Raw genomic sequence first — 19,580 nt, forward strand, 5'->3', positions numbered from 1 at the left:
ACCACTAGGGGGAGTCAAAGAAAATAGTATTCATTTCTATGGGACCAGATGCAAGATTCAGAGAAAGAAATTTGAAAGAAAGTAAAGGTACGTATTACTATATTTCTTTTCAGATACGCCGTCTTTTATAATATTATAGAATAACAGAATAATTTATGGGTAGCGTGATAGACTTTGTGTCAGTCATACCGTTCTGGGCTCGGTCTCGACTCTGACTCCCCCTAGTGGTCTGGAGCACTTCCGTTTTCAACACTTTTTGTTTGCTGCATTTCATTCGGGGGTGTCTTCTTTTTTGTTTGCGTCTCTCTTTTTGTTTGCTGCATTTCATTCGCTTTTTGCTTGCCGCATTTAATTTGTGCGCGTGTTTTTTGTTTGTTTGCATGTTTTCTCTTTTGCTGCGCATTTGCACCTGTCGGCCACCGTAGATGGAAGGGGGAAAATAATCAACTAAAATTTTGATATGATCCAACATGCAGCCCTGTTTCAGTCAAATAATGAACAGACATCTGTTGTTGGATCCCTTTAAAGTACTGTGTAGTAAATTCATACATCTTTCAGCCTTGCAATATGCTTTTTGTTTCAGCTTCAATGGACACCATAGGATATACATTGAATGTGAATCTGTACACTAGGACTCAAGGAAAGTATCCTGGGCTTTCAGGATGCGTGACATCAATTTTCAACATTGGTTTTGAAGCATGCAGATAGGATGTTTACCCACCTGCCTCGTGGCTATAGTATCTCCAAATATGTTTCAGAAACAAAACATTTTTTTTCCTGAATCAGTTGGAAGCACTAGAAAAGAAGTTCACTTGTGCCAAAACCAACAGACAGCACTTCCTCTGCACGTTCTTATCCATATCCGTCCTTATTTTATAGCCCTTGTTTTGGTTGGATAGTGCTACAGCTGAAAACAGCAGGTGCTCTGGGTCCTGTAGATACATCTGTATTTTACATTCTCCAGTAGGTTTCTTTAGGATACAGTTCGTCTCTGTGTATCGATGTACAGTACAGTGACCTACAAAAATATTTAAATCCCTCAATTTTTTGACATTTTGTAACAGAAAAATCCTAAACTTTCCTGCCAGCATAAAATAGAGGATGACTGTGAACTGGAATAAAAGATGCAAGATTTTCCAACCTCTTGAGTAAACATCATCTCATTGAGCAATGTTAAGACTATCTAATGAAAATTGAAAGCAATCCTGTGAAAACGTGGCTTTCCATGCTAGGAAGCTGGCAAAGAGAGCATCAGTCAGAGCTAATGCTAAATAGGGAGTGGCTGTTGAGATCACAGGTCAGGTGGATGACTCTCCGGACCCGAAAACTTTATTTGTTTGAAAGTTAAAGAAAAATAGCCTTATAAAAGAGTGACAAGAAAAAAAAGCTGTTGTCAGCTGTTGAAGTTTAAAAGCTGACATTTAAAGTTTTTTAATGTTATTGGGAAGGGGACATGGATGCAAGATATGGTGGTCTGGTCAGATTAGACCAAAGCTGGACTGTAGACATACGGTATAGCCAGGGCTATAATGAAATGGTTTAGATTGAAGAATTTTCATTTGTTAGAACGGCCTAGTCAATGTTCATGTGCAAATCTAGTGGAGACATAGTGCAACAGGATTTACAGTTGGTATTGAAGTGAAAAGTCATAGAAAACAAAGACCCAAGGTCTTATGCTTCAAAGACCCCCTGATTTTTCTTTTTTTTTTTTTTTTGGTAATAAAATGTGAAAACCACGTGAAGTGTCAGAAAGAGTAGGAGCTCCTTCAAGAGACAGAGGCAAGATTTGAGAAGTCAATTTTTTAAAGTTTGAAATAAACAGCATTTTACAATGACTTAAGGTAACATAGTTACTTGAATATTCTATAAAATGGCACTATTCTTCAAGCGCAATGAGTTCAGCGATAAAATAAGTCTATTTTCAGTCATACAAAATAGTTTGAATGTACCATCAAACTCAGTCAAAAGTTTGACGGTACATTTCCTTTTTGTTTTTATGCATTAGTTGTGTTCAGACTAATGTATTAGCACAGCATTACCCATATGCCATTATTTTAGTGTCGATGTGAGAAAGATCTAATCTTTCAAGAAACCACCCCAACACTGTAACAGGTGTATGAGGAGAGTTTTTTGGGGGCTTTGTGTGTTACCATCCGCTAAACCCGAACCCTCTTGTTGTGCTGTGTTATTGTGAAGCTGAATTCTGTAATGCGATGGAACAAGAAGTCTAGGGTTCATTACAAGAAAACAATATGCGCTTTCTTTTCTTGTGCATAGTCCTTGACGGTTGAGAGAGGACGAGGAAGGGGCCAGGATTAGGGGAACCTGGCCCCTCCTGTGTAGGACAAGTTCTCTTTGGTCGTGAGGCTGTCCAAACATGTTATGTATGAAGTCATTCAGTGTAGATTGGACAAATGAATGAAACGTGAATGTTTGTGTCGGGTTCAAAGCAACTGCGGCTTAATTTTTTATGTGAGCATTGCTGGAGTTGTAGCCATAATTTAAGGTTTGTCTAAATTAGAATTTTTTATTGTAAACAGAATGCTTTTGTGTAGGAGGAGTTGTTATTGACTATATCTGACTTTTCAATAAATGACAAAGATTATACTTTCTGAGTTTTACAGATTTGGTTACTTTTAAATTAAATTACTGCTTCAATTGCCCCTCTGCTGTAATTTCATCGAGTCTGAAAATAAATGTAATTATCTTTCCTTGCTGATGAAAAGAAAGAGGTAAGAAAAACTTGAAATATCAGTGGGTTAGTAGAACAGGTTGGACAACAATGAAACTGGGTCAGCTGGGTGTCTCCTGATCCATTTCTCCACCCTTCGCCCCCACCCTCGTTTCTCACTGACACACATTGTTAAAACCTTTTTACATGAAACCTCTTTCATCTTACACTCACAACCCTACATCTTCATCATAACAGTGACACTGAAAAGCACAGCAGCTGTCTTCTAGCCTGCTGCTTTGAGGGGTGTTTATGACATTGGAATCCATCGTGTTTGGCTGCTATTTTTACCTTTGACATGTACACGCATTTGCACAAACTCATGCAATTGTGAGTAAGCTCCTGTATGTAGACAAGCCCTTGCACACACAAATTAAATGTCTAATAGATAGGCATACTAAGGTTTACATTCCACATTAGTGCTGTAATGTTGCTCTCTTAAAAAGACCCTTATCTGCAGCTGATGAATGGTAGCTTGGCCAGGTTTAAGCATTTATTTGCGTGGCCCTGTATGGTCAAGAATGCTCAATCATGGGGCCAGTATTCTCACAAGTCATAAAGTTTAACAAGTAAAAGACATACCAGTCTGTTCTGGTTCATTTTGTCTCTCTTTCTGTGTATTTGTACTGACTGAACAGCTGTGATTGGTGTGCTTGAATCCTGTTACATTCACAGTGACTTACAAAAATATTGGTACCACCTGAACATTTTCTAATTTTATCGTTTTTACCTCAAACTTCAATGTATGTTTTACGGGGAAACCTTTGTGATAAACCAACACAAAGAAGTGTACAAATTTGAAGTGGAAGAAAATGCATACATTGGTCGTTTTTCTTTTTTTTTTTCAAATAAAAATCTGAATAGTGTAACATGGACACATATTTAGGCCTAGAAAAATCCAGAGCAAAAGCTTTCTGTCAAACCTCAGTTAATGGAATAGATTGTTTTAGTAAGGCAGTGTAAATCTTTCTGAAATCCTGTAAACTTACTCTATAGTCCTTTTATTTAGACTAAATAAACCATTGTTGGGCTTTTTTTTTTTTTAATCAAAAAATCTAATTCTAAAGCCAAAGGAATACAAATGGCTGGTATTTCCATGTCTTCAGATAACTAGTGTTTATATTTTGTCTTATCTGTTCTTCACATTAGTATAAAGATTGTAATCCTTTAGTTTGTCACTGATTAGGTTTCTCTTTGAAGCATCGTAGTTCTGCATGTTTTTTTGTTTTTTTTTACTGAAACTAAACAGAGCATCTTTGTGGTGAAGTCTGTTTAAGATCAAAAATAAAAATCTTCGCAACTAAACCTTTAGCACATACAAATGACTTGGAACTCACAGTGAATTCTTTTAAGGCTAAGGATTGCCTTGTAAATGTGGTTTAATATAGCTTGAAGCCTTATCTCTGATTCCCTACTCATAAGTGCATGCTGCATTCCCAGTCATGGCGCCATAAGCTCAAGAGAGCAACACGCATGTAATGCTTCTTAACAATCCTATCTATGCTGTTCAGCTCAAGCCAACAGTATCATTATGATTATAAATGAGAGTGGGTATCCAACTGCTTGTCAGGTGAACCCCATGAAGTACTCCTTTCATGACACTGGCTTCACTGCAGTCCCGCATTTTTATTCTGTAGAGAAAACAATCACCCAAACTCGTATACAAGCATAAATACACTCATGTACACGCCAACAGACACACACACAAACAACACGCGGGCCTTCTCACGCATACACATCCATCTTCCAAGGCAAGTCAATCATCCATTGCAGCTCAACTTTGGCCCATGTCCATGTATATATGAATACTGGGGTGAGAGAAAAACAGGAGAGCCTTGAAGAAAAGGACAGCTATTTGGAGCGGGGGGAGGAGGGCATTCGGGTTTCTATAGAATGCCATGCACCGGGTTCACTGAGTTCATGTGTGAACCCTGTGTGCCTGCAGAAAGACAAGGTGGCCTGATCTCTTTCATGCCCTGCTGAATGATGCAACCCTGTGTGCAACTCTGGGCATGTTGAGTTTCAGAGAGAACGAAAATAGAAGGCAGGAGCTACTTGGAAATTTAAAATCTATTCTGTTATAGCCCGTCTTATCATAATAATAATGAATCTTTTAGCGCTGACCTCATGAAGAAAGAGAATGGCTTTGTCTCCCAGTAGAGTAAATTAGTTCATTTGTAACTTATTTTGTTAGACTCAGAACGTTTGTCTTGCTCGCTTTCTGTTTTTATCCACTTACTTCTTTTACATAGAAGAAACCCATTCCAAACCTCTTTTTTTATATATATATATATATGTATCTAATTTTGTGGTTTAGCTTATTTTTTTTTCTTTCAGAATGCTAACTCATTAAAAAAACTTATAATGTAGCTTCAAAGGAAACTATTGGTTGACTGTAATATCATTTTAAACTCAGGACTACTGGTGTATGGCATGTAATGAATCCGGACAATGTTGTCATTTGAATAAAAGAAAACATACATTTCTAATTTTTAAATAACATTCGTTTTTAAGATAGAACTTACAAAATATCCCAGTTAAAAGCTCATACTGGTGTTCTGTTGCAATACCACAGCATCATTTTAAATTAATTGCTGGGAGACCTTAAATGTCTTGAATTGAAGAGGAATGTTGACACACTAATGGCTAAAAGACTCAGGCCTCTGCCAGCACTCCACTCAATTTGATTACTTGGCTGTAAAATTGTTTCAGTCCTGATGGGCTGAATTTACTAAATGATTAATGCTTAAACCAGACACATAGACAGTGACTTGCAAAACTATTAATTTATCCTGAAATTTTTCTACATTTTTCAATTACAGTGACAGAACTTGATGTATTTTACTGGAATTTTATGTTGGGTGTAGTAATTTAGTGTTTTACAAAATTCAGTGCAACCACCTACCTTCAGGACAAATGTGCAACTAGAGTCCCGTTGTGTGTAAAGTCTGTGTTAATTGTACCTGAAATACAGCTGTCCTTAAAAGGCCTTTGAAGTTTGTTAGAGAACATTAGTAAACAAACATAAATCACAAGGACAGGTAGGAAGAGCATTAATCAGAGAAGCAGCCAAATAGGACATTACGGGACTCCTCTGAAGGAGTTGTGGAGTTCCACAACTTGGATCAGGGAATCTACCGACAGGAAGACTCTTGGTTACTGTATGGACACCAAAGATGTGTCCATACAGCAAGGGCTACTTTCACCAAAAATAAAATGGTGTGTATGTAGGACTGTTGTACTGCGTTGATGCCAAAATTTACCTTTTTTTTGGCGTGCATCTCTTTTCTGTTCCTTCCTTTCAACAGCAGAGGGGCCTAATTTAAAGATTCAAGACCAATTTATACATGTAGACACACTGTGAAGGCAGATTTGTGGTGCTCACCAAATGAAACCCATTGTTGAAAAAAATGCCATTATACATTATATTTAAAATTTATCCACATACCACCATATATATTTTGCTGTAGGGCAGCACAATATATCCCAAATTGATATTTATTACAGTATGAAATATGTAATATTTTAAAGCTCGTCTTAAAACCCATCTATTTTATTTGGCTTTCAACTCTAGCGGGATCTAGTTTTAAATTGTATGTTTTTGTTTTTAAACTAAGTTTTTATTTTATGTTTTTTTTATTATTATGTTGTGTTTTTATGTACAGCACTTTGTATTGTTGTTTTAAAGTGCTTTATAAATAAAGTTGGTATGGTATGCATCTCCTTGGACTACAATAAATGTTAGCAGAGGTGTAACTACCAAGTGTTTAGCCTCTTTATGCCTGCAATTTGGGTTAGGGTGCTGCACTACTACTTGTGTAGTGCAGCATGTAAATGCTTTAGAAGGTAAAGAGAGATGGAGAGGTGCTAATAGTATAGGGTCTATGTTTACTCTGAACCAAAAGCAGAACGACATTAGCACTGTTAACTCACCCAGCATACATTACAGACACACAGTCGTGTCCAAACTTTTGGTCTGTACTGTACATGGAAGATGTTACTTGATTAGATAAGGCCAAGATTATACATTAAATGTAAATTTAAGCTAAATTTCCAATAGAGCATAATTTGATGTTAGAATAAATAGATAGAAGAGCATCAAGACATTTTGGCCTACATGCAAAATGCTGTGTAGGTCATAAGCTAACATTGCGCATCAAACAAAATCCCAAAATCCTGGGAACATACTCCATAGCATCATGCTATGGAGTTGCTTCTTTTCAGTGGAGGCGGTTGGTGGAGACTTTCCTCAAAAGTCTTGGAGTTGAAATCATAACATAAGATGAAGTTATGATCGTCATTTTCTCCATTATTATGGTTCACGGATCTGTCACATAAAATTCCATGGAATACATTGTTTATGGTCATCTTATACAAAATGTAAAAAAATTACCCTATGAATACTGTCACAAGACTCTATGAAGAAGGTTTTTGCATAAAATGTCTTACACTATCTTCTTTTTGCTATTTTCTGTTAGGAGGACCCTAATTCAGAAGGCCAAAGGAAGAGAAAGGCTCCACCTCCTCCACCCTCACCTTCCCCCATCACTCTGGATTCTGATGATCCTTCAGCAACTGTTGTTTCCGTTTCCAATCTCCGCAGCATTGAAATTCCCACCCCAGTCCCCCGTACCAGAACACCACAATTGTCCACGTTCTCTGATGACTCTGTGGTCATGCAGACAGCAGAAGTTTCTCGTGGTGAAAAGACACCAAAACCTCCACCCATGCGCGATGCCACTCCACCCCGAAGTTCTCCGTCCCCCAGCAGCAGCACCACCACAGACAGCCTGGTTGTGCAGGATTCCAGCTCCGAGCTCAGCCGCAGCCTTGACGACTCAGATGTTGACCTTGACCAGGCCGGTTCCTGCTGCAGCACCAGCAGCGCGGCCAGTGGGCCTGTGCAGGTCCAGCTCGCAATAAAAAAGTCCAACATGACGGCCACAAAACAAAATAAAGAGAAACGTTCTGACAGCAATTCCAGGTCAGACTCTGAATCGGCCCTGAATCTCACACTGGATGAAGCGGAGAACAACAGACACAGCGGAATGGGTAAATATCTTTTATGACTCTAAAATGCTTTCAGAAAAACAATAGAAATCCTAATCAAAGTGTTATTCTTGAACTCCTGTTAAACCGTAAATTCAAGATATATTTGAAGAACAAAAATAACAAATTTCAGGTAGCGCTCACTTAACTTTGGAGAGTCGTGGCAAAGACACTGTGAGGCAGTCACAAGTTACCAGTTGAAGTTTTCTACCTGTCTGCCCTGCAGAACTGAGCTGTCACATTGCAGAAACATCTGACTCTTTACCTGTCATAGAGGTGACGTATATACCCAGCTAAGAGAAAGGAGGCTTGTATGCCCGCGTGTGTTTGATAGCTACTTGTGGAACTTTTTTCCTCTTTTTTTTTTAATCGCAGTTCTTGACACAATGGAGTCCTTGTCTCGAACTTAGGCTTATCCATCTCTCAAGCTTCGTCTGTCTCTGCCTTCTTTTTCTTTATCTGCCTTTCTTTCATATGCATGCAATCACACTCAGAACTTCAGAGACGTGGCAGATCTGCATGTAGATAAATCTGTCATAGATTTACATTTCCTGACCTTTAGATGACCTTTTATTGACTTCTACGTAACCCAGAATACGCTCAGTGGCAGAGTGAGACTGCAGCGGAGGGTTGGCGTGTCTGACAGGGGCAAAGATGAGAGATACACGGACCTCAAAAAGGATGAGAAGAGGTGAGAGTGCCAGAAGTGTAGAGAGGAGAGTGTGGGAAGGTTTTGACAGAAATGGTGGGGTAACGAGGCAGAAAAACCGAGGCTGGCAGAGTTTTAAGGAAGAAGAGTGCTGCTGGAAAGGCAGATAAAAGCAGATGTAAGGTTGAAGTATGAGATGACTAGTTTATAAGGCAGAAATGAATGAGAGGTAGTCATCAAGATAATTACTGAATCCATATAATACATTGCCAAAGTTGTCTTTTCCAATTATATTTAAAGAAAAAAAAAAGAAATTAAATATTTTTTCTTTCGTCTTAGTGACATCTACAGTATAAAGCTGTATTTCTTACGATGATGATCAAATAGCACTTAAGAGGAGCAGCACCAGTTACACATCTTAATGTCCAACAGCAGGACGACTTGCCTAATACTCCCAGTACACAAATGTACAGCAGATTTGGAAATCAGTCGGAGTCTTCGGTCTTTAATGTTCGTCCACCATTCTGCATTCAATCTTCATGCTAACTTGGTAACCGGCACGCTGGCCAGTTGACTTGCATAGTCACCACATTTTGTTTGGGTTTTTACTCGGATATAACCACTGTTTTAGGAGACAGGCACATAGCCTTGGAATTTGTTCTTTTACTTGCCATGCAGCTGAATTCAGGGATGTTGTTAAAGAAATTATCAAAAATAACACCTGTCTCATACTTGCATTTTTATGTGCTGAATTTGTACTTCCAACTGCAAACAATCCATCCCATTTTCTGAGGGTCTGAACAGAAGTAGAATGTAGTTGCTTCCTGCAAGTTTGTACTGAATCGTGCTAATCTATTGGTTCTGCAGACTGGTCTCCTTCTCTCAGCACACCACGTTCCATATGTCCTCTCTATTATATGTCATAAAAAATTAAGTCTAGTGAAATTGTCTGCCATCTTTAAATTTGGCCCAGTTACTCGGTCTGCTGTTTGCTGGTAGCACACATACTGTATGCACATTTTAGCAAGTGTATTTTTCTTTCACTAAATTAGCTGCTGCATGTTTTTTTTTACTTCCTTGGTGTCACTTTTCTTAAACCTGTTTATCCTCTGTTAACCGTTGGTACCCAAGATAGATTTACCCTGTTATGAAATCTCACAGGAGTAATACTTGCATTTCTACTGGGGCTGTATTTTCGTTCCACTCCTTTGACAAAGCACAATCATGACTTGTGTGTCTCCTTGGCACTGGGCTCTCAAACAGTGACTGCAGAGTTCACAAGATGCCGTAGGAGCAGCAAAACAGGTGTGAGGTTCACTTAAATGAGCCATTGCAAAGCAAATTTAACGTCTGAAAGTTGGCTGCATTTTGCGAAGCGAACTGACACACCTGATTGGTATCTCTTTCTTGTGCAACGGCAGCGTGGTGCCAATCTGATATCTCTGTCAGTAAGAGCAAATTAAATACATGCAGCACACGTTCAGTGACAGTGCTAGAAAGCTGAAAACATAAATTAATCTAATAAGAAGAACAATTTTACCTACAGGGTAGAAATAATAATACATCATGTTAAAACTAGTCTCTCATTGAAGTGTCCCTTTGGTGTACGTATTATTATACATGTCTCAGTGATCGTCTTCATTAACTCATATGGTGATCACATTATTTTGCTGTCATATTTCAACTCACACTAAGTTATAACAAAGAGCCCTGTCACAGCTCTGTTATGCTTCCAAAGATTAGGTTTTTACCGCTCAGTTAATCCTGCCTGTCAGCTTATTTTTCTTTTAATGAAATGCTTGTGGTTTCTTCCCTCAATTTACTAAAATAAACATACTCTTGTTGTGGAAAGTTAAAATGGGAGATTATTATGCCAAGCAGAATTTCTCAACCTTTCTATGGTTGGGCTCCTAGGTATAAATATCTGCCAAACTGTATCATATGCATTGTTTTTTTTTCAACTTCTATTATTTGGTTACTGCAGCACAAACATTTGAAAATGTGCAAAATTGCAGAATCCCAAACTGACCGTAACCCTAACCCTAATCCTGCTGCTCCTGTTCAGTAAGAGTAGAAAATAGAGGAGGGACCGCCTGTTCTTTTTCTCACTTGGATAAGCTGACTATTAAAAGATTCCTCATCTTGCAAGTGTGGCCATGAACAGCACCTAGCCTCAAAAGTACAGCGCTGCAAAGAAAGACAGTTTGACCAGTAGGCTACTACCCAAACATTGTTGTCTTTAAAACAAGTTTTTATCCATCCATCAGTCCCCATGTTTATTAGTCTTTCCTTCATTTCTTTTATTGTTCCTGTTCCTTCTTGTCTTTTTTCAGGCACCATGTTTACTGTTTTACCCATAGAGAAATATTGCCCATAGATTCCTTATTAACTTTGCATAGATGTGGCAAACTGAGTTTTAAAAGGCCCTCCAACGTCATATATTTGATTGTGGATAAGTATGGAATTTTGACTTTGAAAAATGGGCTGTAACCCCGTAACATGAGAGCTAAAACAGCCTGCCCCAACCTCTAGATTATCTGTTCCTTCGTGTTCTCTTCCCCTCGTCCTTTGTGCTTACAAACTGCATGACCCCACAGGATCAAATGGAAGTGGAAGAAGCAGTTCCCCTGTGTGGATTGTTGCCATCCTCTCTTTGTAGTTCTGTTTTATTTTTCCTAGAAGCTGCTCTCCTGAGATACAAATGGACGTCTGTCTGAATTTTTATCCAACTTGTTTTCATGTGTGTAAATATTATGTGTCCTAATGCACTTTCCATTTCTTCTCTCCTGAGTGAGTGATGCTGGGTCCCTATGAGGTCAAGATACTCCTTATCTATGACTGTCAATCTCAAAGCCATGTTGGTCCTTCAGGGTCTGCTATGTCCAGTTAAGGTCAACACCAATCAGTTGGAGTGCCTTTAATGTTTTTGCTGTGTGCATTTATTCAGTAACTCAGAGTATATGAAATGCATAATGGAGGAGATTGCTGAGTGATACTGCCACCATCTGTTACTGTACATGTTCTCAGCCTTACCATGGCAGATGACTAAAATAGAATTTTCTATTCAATTTCCTTATTTGCCCTTTTGTTGTTTCTGTACCATCTCGATTAATGTTTGATGCTTTCATCTCTAATCTGATCTGTTCTTTCCTTTGCTCCCCGCCCCGCTCCCTCTTTGTAGTGTACTGCTGTGGACCTGTGCGTCTGCGTCCCAAACACTCCTGAAGTCTTTCTCTGGCTCAGTTCTTTCTTCACCTTGGCAAACCTCTGTCATCAGCTCATTTTTTTATGTTTAAACCCTGCCTTATTGTTGGACTTTCTATTACATCCTTTGTAAGCTGTTCCATGTCATTAGTTGAAAGCTATAGTTTCATATCTACAGCTTGTTAGCATTTCAAAGGAGGCTTTTGGTGTTTTCTTAAAGAAATGATATGTATTATACATAATTTGCATGGTTTTACATTTCTTTTGACTCTATGAGTTCAGAGCATGTTGTGAGTGGACTCAGAATGTGGTTTGAGGAGAGTGAGGCAACGCTATCTGATACTGCAGATATGTGATAGCTATAGATCAATAGGTGGACAGTTTGTCTTTGAGTACTTAGTGTAATGCATTGGTTTAGAAATCTAAAACTTGAGTAAATGCTTTAATTGGTGCTGGTATCAGAGTTGTAATCTATGTGAAGCATGTTGGTTTTTTTGTTATAGGTTTGGATTTAATAAGAGAATAGATTTTTCAGTTCTATAATTCAAGAGTTAAATGTAGCAAATTGTAGCAAAATTGACCATAAGAAAAAGCATGTGCTAAATGTTCTTTAATAGTGGTGGATCTGAATCCAGTAGGAAATTGAGTTAAGTAATCATAGAAAGTTTATCTATACAACACTTTTAATAGACAAATATGACACTCTGTAGTAAAATGAAAAATCAAATACCAAAATACACTGCCACTGGAAATTCATCCTAAAGACTCTGTGACCCTGACTGTAAAGACTGTTCCTAATCTAAACTAAAAGCAAAGTGCCTAATGTCAGCTAACGTGTTTGAGTAATTCAGATGCCTTTAATGAACAGTGGCAAAAAAATAAAAATAAATAAGATTATTCAGTGTTGGAGCCAATCAGGAAGCTGACTGTGTTTTACTCTTTTTTTTATAAGGACAACTTCATCAATATCTCCTCCAAATAGGTTTTCGATTGAAAAGATAAGTAGCACAGTCGTCGACAACATGTGTCAGTGCCTCAGTTTTTTTAATTTTATTTTTCTTATTCAAAAGTCATATATAAAAAGACATTTTTGAGGTGTGTTGTAAATCTGACATCTTGGTTGGAAATAAAAACAATCTAGCCTTAAGCAAAGTTCCCTAGGAATCATGTTTACAGTTATGAGAGTATTTTGTTTGCTATATAGTTTATTTTTCCAGATAACCTTTTATTTTATTTGTTTAAACTTATCTTATTGAAAGCAGTACTTGTTGTGAAGTGTGTGACTACAATTTCTAGTGGTGCTCTGTTATGTCGCATGCATCTTATCAAGGACTGTATCTTATTTGAATTTTTGAGGTATGTTGCAAATTTTAAAAGGATGTCTAATTACAAGGTCAGTAGAAATATGGCAATGAACCTTTTTTTTGCCTTTGAAACATATTTTGTAATTAAACAACTGAAAACTGAACCAAGACAGTTTTATTTTAACTTGGCTTCTTGCATGGACAGCCATGGTCAGGTCCTGACTAATAGCACGTGTATGTGTATAGTTAGTTGACAGCTTGGGAGTGAAGACGTGTTTGGTTTATCTTTAACAGATGCATGTACTCAAGGTCCTTTCTGAGCTGAAGATTTGAGAACGCTGTGTGTCTGTTTACTTGTGTGTAAGCATAACTGGGCGTGTGCAGGGGTGTGTGTGTGTGTGTGTGTGTTATCCTCTGTGTGTTGTGTGAACGTGTGCAGATTGTGGCTGTAACTGGCATGATTCAGCAGTTGCTGGGAAGGAGCTGGGAGGACAGCCCTGAGTCATCACCACATCTCCTGGAACTGACTGTTCTCTGCTCAACATTCGGACAAGGCCTAGAGCTTACACTCCTAATACACACATTAAAATACTCGAGGTCACTTTTTCCTTTTTTTTTTTTTTTTTGTTTTTTTCTTTTTTTTTTCCACCACAGTGCATGTCCAGAGTGATGCTTAACTCTCACTTACATCGGTGATAAAAACAAGGTCACTCACTGTTGAAGGCATTTCAACCAGGCGTAACTACAGAAGGCCTGACAAACAGAACATTTATTTTTTTATTAACTTGGCCGACAGTTCAATGAGATCAGTGACACTCTAAATACATTTCCCAGAACCCACAGAACTGACCAGTGAATGAGTGTACTGAAGAGATGAGAGGGCATGAGGCAATTCCACCCTTTCCCTTAAACCAAAAAGAGTTAAGGACTATGTTAAAAATGGAATTAAAAGGATTTGTTTACAGTAAGTCAATCTGCACATGATATAAAATATTTTATTAAACCACAAAGGGCTGTGCCCCAAGCATGTTTAGCATATTTATCATATGCTCTGGTTTGCATGTATGTGTGAGTGGTGTCAGGATAAATGTTAAAACTTATTTCAGTAAACCACATCTTCAGAACCTCTCATTTTCTTTTTTTTTTTTAAACACAAAAACTCTCTTGGCTTTCTCATCCTTTTGGGTTGTGGGTTATATTTCTGAATGTGAGAGATACATAGGGAATGAGAATTATTGGCATTGTTTTTGTGTATAACCGCTTTCTTACTTAACAAAAGTGTGCCCTGGAAAGTCTGTAATTTTCTCTCTCTCTTTTTTACCTTGGCTAACACTTCAAAATTGTGTGTTAACACTGTATTCATACAAATAATTTCTACCTATTATCCTCCAGGTTGGCTTCATTCCAAAAAGACTTCATCCATTGTCCAGAAACAAGAAACCACAGCGCCTGAGGCTGAAACTCTTTCTCTAGGCAGCAGTAGCGTTGGCGGCAGCCTTCCCGACCAAGGTTATACACCTTCTGAAGGTGCGGCAGAGGGCGAGGACTCTGGCATTGTCAGTTCCCCGTCTGATACCCAGATGTCCTCTCCGGATGGGAGTTTATCAGCTGATGGAAAGACTGGTGACACAGGAGAGAAAGTACTCATTATGGAGGCTTCATGTGATGAAGAAAATACCACTTGGGGAGAAAAAGACAGGTAAACAGAAAGTCATGAAAAGCTCAGTTTGAGATTTCTCTGATTATTTTAGAAAGCTTTATACCGTTACTTTGGTTTAAGTGGTTATTTAATGTGAGTATACGGGAAAAAATATGAGTATATTTTAAAAATCTTGTATGAAAACATCTAGAGTGGTTTTAGTGGAACCAAACATCATCCAGAGTTGATTATCATATGAAAACTTACTAAGTGAAACTTTGAGGAGTGCAGGAGGGAACACAGGAAACAGTGAAGAGTGGTTAAAAACAAAGGCCTCATGCCGAGTTTGGTTTTAGTCATTCAATCATCTTTATTATCCCCAAGCGTCAATTGTTGTGTAGCACAATAGGGAAAAGAAACAGTCATTCTTACATAACCCCATACCATACGTACACGAGAGATGAAGCCATATTGGGTCATTTGAAATCATTAAGAAATGTTGCAACTGTTGGGACAAATGATTTTTTTAAAGTCTATTTGTTCTACACCCTGGGGAAAAGATACCTGCGTCAAGAAGGAAACAACCGAGATTCTGTTGCTCCAATATCTGTTTTGGTTTTAGAATCGACCTAGTCTGGTACATTTGAGTATGGTCCCTCAGATCTATTCCAACAATTTTAGAATTGGGTGATAGTCAAGAATCTACCTCTACCTCTGACAGTTAAAAGTCCAAATCAGCGGACAATGTTAGAAGTAAACACGGGATCGATAAAATAAGAATATTCAGTCTGAAGTCAGACCCTTCACCCAAATTGAAACTGTTGTAGTTGCAAACTACTAGCACCCAAGAAAATGACCATACACATGTATATATTTCACATGTTCAAACATTACAGGAATATGTTCATAAATATAGTGCTAATAATGAATTTGCTGACAAAATTACAAACGTATTTTCTGGTGTACCGTAAAAATAGTACTTGTACTTTATTCATGCTAGCTCTAACTCTGTGCTAAAAAGACTGAGCTTCTTCTTCTGAATTTGAATATAATTAATGTGAACATTGTTGCCACCTGCTGGCACAACATCTTAGAGACGGTGCAAAGAGTTTTCTTAATAGTAAAATATGTCTCATAGTGTAGCTGTGACTTAGATGGGAAAACATGTCATCTGCAGACTTTGAGCAGAACCTAATTTAAAAATTTTTTTATACCTTTCATGTGGATGGAGAATACGAAAAAGAGTTATAAAAGTAGGGACAGGGGTTAAAATCGTATGCTTTGTAATTTTAGAAAAAGCATTTACTGTAAATAGCAAAATTGAATAATTAATAAGACTGTAGGAGGAATTCCCCATGTGAGCCAGCTAATCTATAATACTGTAAAAATAATACCGCTTGAAATAATTTCCATGGCTTGTCCGACACCTGCACTTTAAGATTGTAAGTGGTCCATTTTGGCCAACTTGTTTCCAGAATTTTACTACAGTAGGTTTTATAACCAAGCACAGCTCCATTATATTATACTTGAGTTGTGTCCAAAGCTGGCTTGCTCAGCTGGGCTTTCATGCTGGGCTTTCATGGTTATGCTGCTGGCTTCTTGGTATTCCAGGAAAGCATTATAGCAATGTTTTCTCAGAATCACTGAGGAACAGAGGATCCAATCCAAGTCTCCTAAAAGATAAATTTTATTTGGTTTGGCCCTCATTTTGCAATTTGTTATGGCTAATATGGCACTAATTTAGGAGAACGCTCTTTTGAACCCTAAAAGAAAATTTGAAGAAGTTAATAAACTGCATATTTGAAATCCAACAAACTTCAATAAAAATCCTGTTGAACCTTGAAAGAGACATAAAATACCAGATTTTTCTCACTCTTATAACTGAACTATACCAAACTATAAGTTTTAGAGCTACATCAGTAACTGGAAGTGCGGTGAATGAACTTCATCAAAGAGGAAGCCATAACATGTACTCAGTAGTCCAACTAAAAGCCATGAAGTGTTGTTTTCTCTGCTGTATGCTACTATCCTTTATCTGTTATGAGACACTCATCATGTATCATATTATAAGTATCTTGTGTATTTTACATATGCACACATTTTTTGGCACAGTGTCAGAAGCCCTCATCCAGAATCAGTCAACGGCTTTAAAGATGACTCTGAACTCACAATCCAGCTTCATCAGACTTTGGCAGATTTGGAAGCAGACCTTGCAGGTGAGAGACAGGACATCACAATGCCACAGTGCAGCTATGCGACCTTACAAAAGTAGTGATGTGGTTTTTTGTTTTTTATTATAGTCACATACTTCAGTGTATTTTATTGGCTTCATATTTATCAAATGGGGTGAACATTACACATTTTCAAACACTGTTTACTAATTTTGATGCCACCCTGAGTCGGTATTTTCCAACATAAAAGCTGTAAAATTTGGAGAGTATGTCTCGTATATAGCTACAGAAATCCTTGCCCTTGTTTTTATTTTTGATTTATTTATTTTTTCAAAATAAATTCAAGTCAAGTCTGTGTCAAGCTCAGCTAGATAGGATACAAAATGTAAAAAAAAATTTTATTTCTAATTTGATTTGACTGAATTATTCTTGCATGTAAATCTGCTTTGATCAAAAATAATTGTACTTTGTATATCTAGGTTTTTTATACTATTAGAAAGTTAACCTCCACCCCAGGCTTAAGTCTTAGGTCAGACATGACTAGCTTCCCTGCCTCTGCTTAAATAAATATGGTGCTACACCCCCGTATCACAATGTGGCTTGATGTTGATGAGCGCTGTTAGTTTTTTACTTCACATAGTGAACTGCATTGACTAAGTCAGAACTTTACTCATGATCTCTCTGGTGGGTTCATTGGTCTTTGTGATGCTATTTATTCACTGAGGTTATCCAACAAACCTGTTGAGAGGAAAACAGATTAGATTAAATAGCAGTCATTTGGTTCATTGATTAGACAACTTTAGCCATATCCAGAAATGACTTTTCTCAATCAAGAATATTTTCTTTAAATAGTTTTTCAAGGACAAATCTGCCTAGCACATATACTGATATAAAACTGTTCCCTTTTTCAGAACATGAAGTGGTCATCTCTGCCAAAGATAGCCCTGATACCAAGTCCACAGACAGCAGCGATGTTCCTGTGTCTGTAGTGGACATGGATGTGCCAGTCACAGCCATAGATGAGGTACTGGAGGAATTTGAATTTGTTGTAGAGCATGAAGTGAAACCAATTACAAAGACTGAATCAACTGACAACAAAGGTAGGACAAAAACAAAGGATCGGCATCTAAAGTAACCATTTTATGTTCTCTCAGAATTGTTAATTGTCTTTGTTGTTTTGTCTGATTTACAGGATTCATTCATCACTCTGATGATGAACAACAGAACCAAAACAACAGCGCCTATACAGCTGCTCTTACCGACAAAATAAGCAGTGCAAGTTCAAAACCCTCTGAAAAGTCTATTGCACGACAGGAGATCAAATCTACAGGTAATAAAAAGGAAAAAAAGGCAAAAGACAAAAAAAGTAAAGAGAAGAAGATTGCTGAAAGCACCACTGTGAAACAGGACACACAAACACTGGCAGTGAAATCCAGTGCTGACCTGCAGAAGACCAGCAAGCCTCCTGTGATCACAGTTGACCTTGCGCAACATAACACTCAGTCCTTCCAGCAGAAGAAGTTTGAACTTCCAGCAAAGATTCAGAGATCAGTTTCTCCTGGGAAGGATGAAGTGACGCATAAAGTAAACCAGATCAGCTCTAGTGTCAGTCCTCTGCATGGTAAAATTACTCACAACGTCACATCCCGCTTCGGTATGAAAACATTCACCGTGGTCCCTTCAAAACCCTCCGTCACAAACGTCACCAAGACAGAGCCACCTGACTCAGGAGGTCGTTTTGCTATTAAGATCGATGATCAGGGGAATATGGTGGCAGCAGGCATACCTCGCTTAAAATCCAGAAAGTCACCTAAATCAGAGATTGAAAATGGCACTCCTGTTTGTGAAAATGCCAAAGCACTTTGGAGCTCTGACAGCAGAAAAGAAAATTTGGTGACTCAAAGAAAAGGTCAAGTTGATAAACTTAAGGAGGGCACAGATGTCCTGAGCATTGCTTCTGCTGTTGGCTTGGAAGGAAAATTAAAGACCAGCAACCCAGAGTCCCAGAAAGCAACACCAAGACTAACAGTTGAAACTACAGTGGGAGTGAAAGCAGATCACAAACTGCTTAGAAAAGACATGAGTCCAAGCAGGGAGTTGACCGAGGTGGAGAGCAAGATTTCAGTGTCCAACAATGTTCAGAGGCCAAGTAATAAACCCTCACTTCCCCCTCCTCTACACTCTGACAGAAAACAGCAACTCAGCTTTGTTAAACCATCCAGGAGGACCTCCAGCCAGTATGTGGCTTCTGCCCTCGCTCAGTACACCCCAAAGACCTCAACTAAACCTTCCAACATCCCTAAAACTACAGACTCTCCTGACTCATTGAAAACAGAGAAAGCTGAAAGTTCCAAGAAACCAGTCACTCAACTCCAATCCTCTCAGGTGTCTTTGTCAGATATTACGGAGAATGACTCTGCTTCCACAGTCAATGCTTTTTGTTCCAAGAGGTCTACAAGCTTCCCAGAGTACATATCAGACAGTCGGAGAGAGTTTGCTCAGGTGAAAATAAGCAGGGAACTATTTGAAAATGATGCTGCGGCCAAGAAACAAGTTTTGGATCCAGCCGACAAAGAAACAGCCAAGAAAAATCACAGTCACTACAACGGATCTCCACAAATACAAGTCTCTAGCAACAGCAGTGGCGATTACATTAAACACAATCAACCTCAAATCCCCAGCCCGACAAAAAGCAGTGCTCTACACTCATCTTTCAAACCGCCCATAGCCCCAAAGACCAAACCACAAGACCAGATAGGTGTAAGTAACTTTTTGACTGCAAATATTTCTTGACAAATGAAAACTAATTCAGATTTCTTATTTAAAGTGTACC

The 19,580-nt window shown here is 38.3% G+C and overlaps 1 protein-coding gene across 5 annotated transcripts in view; it reads left to right on the forward strand.

Annotated features, from left to right (window-relative positions):
* Nucleotides 1-19,580, forward strand: part of cobl (cordon-bleu WH2 repeat protein) — a 51,422-nt gene that overhangs the window by 27,858 nt on the left and 3,984 nt on the right. For all 5 annotated transcript variants that reach the window (XM_028012833.1, XM_028012837.1, XM_028012836.1 and 2 more), the window contains 5 exons: nt 7,210-7,783; nt 14,330-14,636; nt 16,689-16,792; nt 17,659-17,847; nt 17,940-19,507. In XM_028012833.1, coding sequence (XP_027868634.1) covers nt 7,210-7,783; nt 14,330-14,636; nt 16,689-16,792; nt 17,659-17,847; nt 17,940-19,507 — 2,742 coding nt within the window. The remainder of the gene's footprint in view (nt 1-7,209; nt 7,784-14,329; nt 14,637-16,688; nt 16,793-17,658; nt 17,848-17,939; nt 19,508-19,580) is intronic.

This window comes from Xiphophorus couchianus, chromosome 3, assembly GCF_001444195.1.
Source record: "Xiphophorus couchianus chromosome 3, X_couchianus-1.0, whole genome shotgun sequence".
NCBI lineage: Eukaryota > Metazoa > Chordata > Actinopteri > Cyprinodontiformes > Poeciliidae > Xiphophorus > Xiphophorus couchianus.